Genomic DNA, 6,293 nt, shown 5'->3' on the forward strand with positions numbered 1-6,293 from the left:
GACATGTGACCACGAGACCTACGCCTCCGTCGCGATCAGGAAATTCGAGGTAGACCAGACCTCTACTTTGTCTCATGCGTGCTCATCGTCGTCTACAAGGCGTCGACAGCTTTGGATTGGGCTCTAATGATCTTCGAGAAGATACTGCCCCAATCAGACTCGGTACCCAGAAGATGCCCGGGGCTGCAAGTATGGCTAAGGGTTGCATCCTTGACGCACCACAGGTTGAAGAGCATCAGACCACCTTCTCGGGCAGAGTCGACGACATCGTCAGGTCCCAAGGTAGAATGATTGCATATTACTCGGTAGTCCATCATCTCTGTCATTTCTGACGAGATCACTTAAATCTCACTCGACAGCAGCGACTGTCTTGTAGCTGGGACACCAGACTTCATCGACTTCGTGTCCAGCCTCCAACGCTAGCATTCTTAGCCGCTGCCTACCGGACCCATTCAGAAAAAGGAGATGAATTCTCACTCGAGCGTATGACTCCACGCCTTCTCTTCCTCGGAGCATTAGATTGGCTGACAAAGATAGCGGAGTGGAAGTCACAGGCATGGAAGGAAGGGAGAAAAGAAGGACAGAGAGCACAAGTCAAGAGAACCCAGTCGCAAACAGGAAGTGCCTTTATCGTACTTCAGCTTTCTTTTTGTTGTTAACGAGTTCCGGATTTTTGAAGGGGGCGTCGTTGGAGATCCTCTCGGCAATACCCGCCCACCCAACTCTGCCGATGGCTACGATGAAGAGAAAGCCGGAAAGGTCTGGCGGTATCAGAACGGGTCAATCGATCTAGCTGCTGGATATCAATGGTCCCGTCCCCTACCGGGATCTCCGGGGATCATCCGTGGCCCAGTCCCAGAGGTTGATGAGTTTGGAAATTATGTTTTTGTCGACCGCGAGATGGAGGTGTATAAGACTTACAGCGTCTTCAACTGCTGGCGCTTTCTCCCCTGCGTATTCTACAACGGGGACGTATCTACTGTCGACGACGCACGCGTCGAAGGATGGCAAACCCTGATATTTACCCCAGGTCAAATGGATCTGGCCTTGACTCGTATCGGTTGCTTCGACTTTGACAACGCAGCTACGAGGCATGTTGTTGGACGCAATCCATCTTGGATGCCCCATCTTCTACCATACACATTCTCTACATCAAATGCAGCAGCTCCCCAGTCCACGGGCCTCGGCGGCAACTTATCCATCATCATCGCCCTCATGGCTCTAGCGAGAGAGCCAGGCGACACAGACAGAGTGTTCAGGGAGAAGCTATGGGATATGGGTATCTTGAGAGGCAGCCGATCTTCTCGTGCTGGTGAGTGTGAAGAAATAGGTTGTAAGTCTTACAGCGTAAGGTACTGATGCTAATTCATCCTCACAAGACCTTGTGGATTTTCCAAGGGGTGTCATGGTCCAGATCTGCTGCGATAGCTTCAACACCAACTCGACCCCTGATACTATTCTTGATTTCGAGATACGAGGTTGCGCCGTCTATGGCTGACCCCGAGCCCTCCACGATTCAAGTCACGGACCCAAGGGCAACGCACCTCCTTTATTTTGTCTTAACAACATATATACCCATTTCAATCAGCAGTAACGACTATTTCAATCATCCAGTGTAGTGCTCTCAGAGTCAGGGGAATCTTACGAGGCTTATGATCAACGAATGACCTTTGGACCAGAGATGGAGCAAGAAGCTCTGCAAGGGGCGCAGTCACGCAGGACATCTTTCCTAGGGCGCAGACAATTTTGACATGTTAAATTTGGCATCATCATTGAAAGCTTCCTCCTTCTCGTGCTCATGAACGTAGCTTGTCTACTTGGCCTAGTAAGTACTCATCCAACGGCTCTTGAGAGCCCCGAAGCATTGACGCATCTACCTTGCCCCTGTCTGGATGTGTCTATGGCCTAACATGCCCGCCTCCAGCCGATGTGTGTTTTGTGTAACCTCCATTCACTTTTCGCTCGATAAAATAGTAGTGCGTCGATGGAAAATAGACTCCCTTCGAGCTCATATTGCGTTACAACTACACCGATACCTGCTCGCCTCATACTGCGTCAGGCAGCCTCACAGCTATGTCTCCTGATTGGGTGATGTATCTGACCCAAGGCAACGAGGGATATTGCAGCTGCGACAAGTTAGCAAATGACGTCTCCTGAACCTTAGTGAGGGGGGACCACTTGCCTTTGGCTCTGTAATCTTCAAATACCGCACTTGGATACCACTCGTCGTGAAATAGGGGATCTCAAACTTGACCTGAATTGGCCTCTTGGCGCCCTTACCAGGCGCACCAACACCACCCATACTACCACCAAAGCCACCAGTCATACCACCGCCGTGCTCGTCGTCGCCCCGTACAGAAGGCAGTCCCAGCTCCGCTCTCATCAAGAACTCTTTGTTGCCTCCAAACTGCTTAATCTTCCACACGATGGCGCTTTGCTCAGGGGCGTAGTGGACGGCGCCGATGTTGGTGCGGAAGCGCGGGGTGTCGGCGTCGTCGGGGACCGGAACGATGATTTCGACGTTGTTGGCTGTACTCCTCCGCTTGAATTGCGATCTGGCTTTGAGCATGTATTCGACTCGTGATCCGCTATGGCTCTCGACAACACATTCGACCCAAATCAGGGGCTTGACCTGGGTGTTGAGGCGGTAGCTCATGAGCTCGAACTCGCCGTCCGGGGGAATGAAAGAAATGGTCCTGTCGTTCTCGAAGCGTGACAGCCGCACGCACTGGTGGAATTTGACATCCTCCATCTCAATGGCCTTGCCGCGTGTCGTCCGGCCTGTTGTCTCGAACATGACCTTGTCGTTCAGGCCCAGGCGGAGCTCGGGCATACCGCTGAGGTAGCACTTCATCTTGATGGCGCCGAGGATCTCGCTGCGCAAGACATTGCCGTTGGCGCTGACGAGGAGGTTGAGACTCTCGACGACGTCGAGGAAGACCTCGTTCTTGCGGTAACGGATACCCTCGGAACGCCATGATACGGCGTTTGTGACGGCGATGGGCGGGCGTGCCTGGATCTCGAGCTTGTGGGATTCTTGGGTGATGTACTCCTGGAGGATCTTGGACTCGGTAGTCTGAGGGTAGCCAAAGTCCATCATCTCGTCGAGGAGCTCGTAGATGATGACAAAGTTGTCGCGGATGGACTCTTCCTCAAGAGCCTTGAAGTATTCGGTGAAGACTTCGACAATCTTGTGAAGGAATAGGAGGATCTCGGCGGCATTGGTGTTTCGTTTCGTCAGGGCAAGGAGGTATAGGTTGTTGTGTCGGATGTAAAGGTACTGGGGTCGCATCTCGTCAGTCAAGATGCCATGCGCGATGCTGACGCAGAAGACCAGAACTCGGCACGTACGTTAATACCCTCGTGCGAGAAGCATGGAGGGACAGCAGATGATTCCTCTTCGGCTTCGCTGAGTAGGACGGGGAACTTCTCGACAGCTGACATGGGAATGTCACCGCGGTAGTTTCGGGCAAGAAGGGTCTGTCGCAAGCCATCATCAGCATTCTCGAGTGTCTCAGTGATTAGATCAGCTTCGCGATGCGCACCTTGCCCTTCAAGTCGAGGAAAAACACGGCGGAAGCCATGATGAAGTGGTTGCCAAGGCGGGGATCGAGGGGCAGACGCAGAGGCGGTGGGAGTCAATTGGCACGCTGGCCAGAGGAATTATGGCAGTGTTGAAGATCGTATCATGCAGTTTTTCCGACCGGGCAGCTCGTAGTGGTATCAAAAGGATCAAATGTTGGAGGTGAAAGCTGTTATTATTCGCGGGTCATGCAGGTGATGAACCGCGTTGACAGATAGCTGGCGATATTGAAACCACGATGTCTCCTTGGAGTCGACAGGGCACGGACCAGCACAATGACAGCCTTACGTCTTGGGAAAGCAAGCTGTCATGCAGCCACATGTGGCTGTGGCAGTGGCAGACGCGCTTGAAATCTCCAGCCACCTCAGATACAGCTTATGTAATATCTCCAGAGAACAGTCAGACGGCCCACTGTTCGTCAGGTGCTCTGTCAGAGGTAAGTCACATGACCTGCACTTCCATGAGTGGGTCTCCTGTTTGCCTACATCCCGCCAAAATTTTCACGCTGCTGCTTTCTTCTCTTCTCTTCCTCACTACCGCGTCCTTTTAGACAGTGCAGCGCATTATTACAACCACATTTGGACTGGCATTCTGCTGGGCTCATACGTGTCGTCGTTGATGTGAATTGCGATTTCGTGACGCGCAGAGGAAACCTTCCGGTTCCATAAGAGCTGCCCATGCATTTCTCTTTGCTTTCGAGTGAAGAGTACAGTTGCCAGGGCGGCGTCAGAGGTGCCACACATACTTTCAACTTGATGTCTTCTTTTTGTCGTGACTCGCCGGATGGAAAAGCATTCGGTCAATCGACGTCTGATGGTCGGTTTGCTAGACATTGACAGCAATTTTTGAGCAATCCACAATCTGGGGAAACACTGTCACGAGCAAGCTTCCATGCATGGAACGTGTTGTGTGTTCCTGACCGAAGCAATGGCCGAGGCTCCTGCTTCGAAGAGCAACAAATTCTTGACAGGTGCTCGTACGCTTGTTTGAAGCTAAGGGTCCTTTTTGAGTTAGAAAGCCTCATGCAATGTCCTCCTGACAGCCTCTACGGCAAGGAAAAGGTTGCGATGCACGACCGGCCGGCCCGTTGTCAGATCTAGATAGACCCCAGTCGAGAAAGACAAACGCCTCCCGAGCCAAGATGGTCAGTGTCTCTCTCGGCTTTCGGGCGGTTGCAAGAAGTTTGCTGTTGGGTAAAGGCCAAAAGGTACGAGAGAGGCCTGATTAGTTCTCAACAAAGCCAGCTGGCTGCTCTGAGTCTGAGCTCGTGCTCCGAGGACCGTGGAAACGCGGGCGATCCACCTGCTCGGGTCTGAGATGCCATCACATGGCCACCATTTGTGGCGGATAACTAGTCAGGATGGGCGGGTAGCAGATAGGACTGAGTCGTGCGATGCAGGGCGGACAGGCAAGTAAGTCGGTGGGCAGCAAGCAACTGGAATGAAGCCCTTGGAGCTTGGAAGTTGGAATCAGGTTCAAACAAGATGCGCGGGTTCTAGTTTGGGAATCAGCGCAACTTGGCACCCCGATGTCGATGGTGGTTATTGATAAGGCCGGTGGATGATGGTGGGAGGTTGCTATCATGCTTCAAGTGCATGATTGGGCGTCGGTTTCGCAAGATTCGTGTAGATTGGACTTTGGAATCCAATCTCCAAAGATATAGGTTGTCGGCTGTTAATCTTGCAAAGCATATCGGAGAGACTACAGCGGCTTCACTTCCGACGTCGGGTTTGGTGGTGCAATACCTTAAACTAGGCGCATATGGTGTTGAGGTATCCGTACAGACAGTCGGCAACGGCGGAATCTCGGATGATGGAGAGAGGGAAAAAAAAACCGGCATGGTAGATCCATGAAGAAGGCGTCACAGAGAAGAACGTCAGCGGGAACAACTGGACCCTTGGGCGGATCGCGAGAAAATTGCCATGGTCATCCGGCAACCCATTCTGCAAAGTCCCACCAATTCCCCTCCAAGACTTCAGAGTCAGCAGAGTTGCAGCAAATCGCACGTGATTATGGGCCATTTCAACAGTAGCCGTGGGATGATTATTGAGAGGCTCGGGCCCGTGTCGAGAGTTCTTTTTGGGACAGGCACTGGCCGGCACGGCTGGCTACAAACACGTAGCCCTGGGAAGGAAGGACCAAACTTGAAAGCCCGTGTTGGGGCTTGCCCCGGGAAGTTGCAACTTGCGTGGTTGCCTTTTTGGAGACAGGTGACCGGAAACGCGTCTCAAGTGTGGGCTGGGAATCCTCGCCTTGCGGAAGGCTCTTGAGCCGTGGGTTCCTCCCCTCTATCCAGATTTTTTTCGCTTTCACATGGAAAGAGTGAGTCCGTGCCCAGGGTGACGTAGCAAGGAGGGAGCGACAGGCCAATCAAACAACGAGGAAGGCTCGTTTGGGCCTGGGGCCGAATGCCGGCTGGGCGACCCGGCCACCGCCCGTTGATGCCTTGTGACACATCCGGCAGTCTAAATTGTTAGCATCGATGGTGCAGACACAACACAAAAGTCTAACAGAACCCACTCTGCACATGCTAAGTTGCTTGTTCATCCCGTCCAGCCCAGCCAGATGCATGTGATGACGGCCCCAACAACTCTGACACGTGCTTCCCCAATTTTGGCCCTGATCTTCTGTTCCCCCCTCGAGTGTCTCCCAGGCTTGCCCCCTGTGTCCCAGATCACAGGCTAGGGTCTCTCACTGGCAACGGCACCGG

At 52.9% G+C, this 6,293-nt stretch overlaps 2 protein-coding genes across 2 annotated transcripts; one reads left to right on the top strand and one right to left on the bottom strand.

The window, feature by feature from the left end:
• Positions 1-537: 537 nt before the first annotated feature.
• On the top strand, positions 538-1,498 carry BDP55DRAFT_560752 (uncharacterized protein; the record flags this gene model as incomplete). The annotated part of the gene is made up of 2 exons (XM_060570019.1): positions 538-1,318; positions 1,380-1,498. Coding segments are annotated over 2 exons (900 nt in total), but the record flags the coding sequence as incomplete, so codon positions are not given.
• A 243-nt stretch (positions 1,499-1,741) lies between these two features.
• BDP55DRAFT_676407 (putative clathrin assembly protein AP47) lies at positions 1,742-3,832 on the bottom strand. The gene is made up of 4 exons (XM_060575819.1): positions 3,546-3,832; positions 3,352-3,480; positions 2,183-3,280; positions 1,742-2,126 (listed from the first exon to the last, which is right to left on the bottom strand). Exons 1-4 carry the CDS (start codon positions 3,582-3,584, stop codon positions 2,046-2,048), a joined length of 1,347 nt encoding a protein of 448 aa, XP_060425312.1. The 5' UTR covers positions 3,585-3,832; the 3' UTR covers positions 1,742-2,045.
• Positions 3,833-6,293: the final 2,461 nt, after the last annotated feature.

Source organism: Colletotrichum godetiae (assembly GCF_030913485.1).
Source record: "Colletotrichum godetiae strain CBS 193.32 chromosome Unknown BDP55scaffold_48, whole genome shotgun sequence".
NCBI lineage: Eukaryota > Fungi > Ascomycota > Sordariomycetes > Glomerellales > Glomerellaceae > Colletotrichum > Colletotrichum godetiae.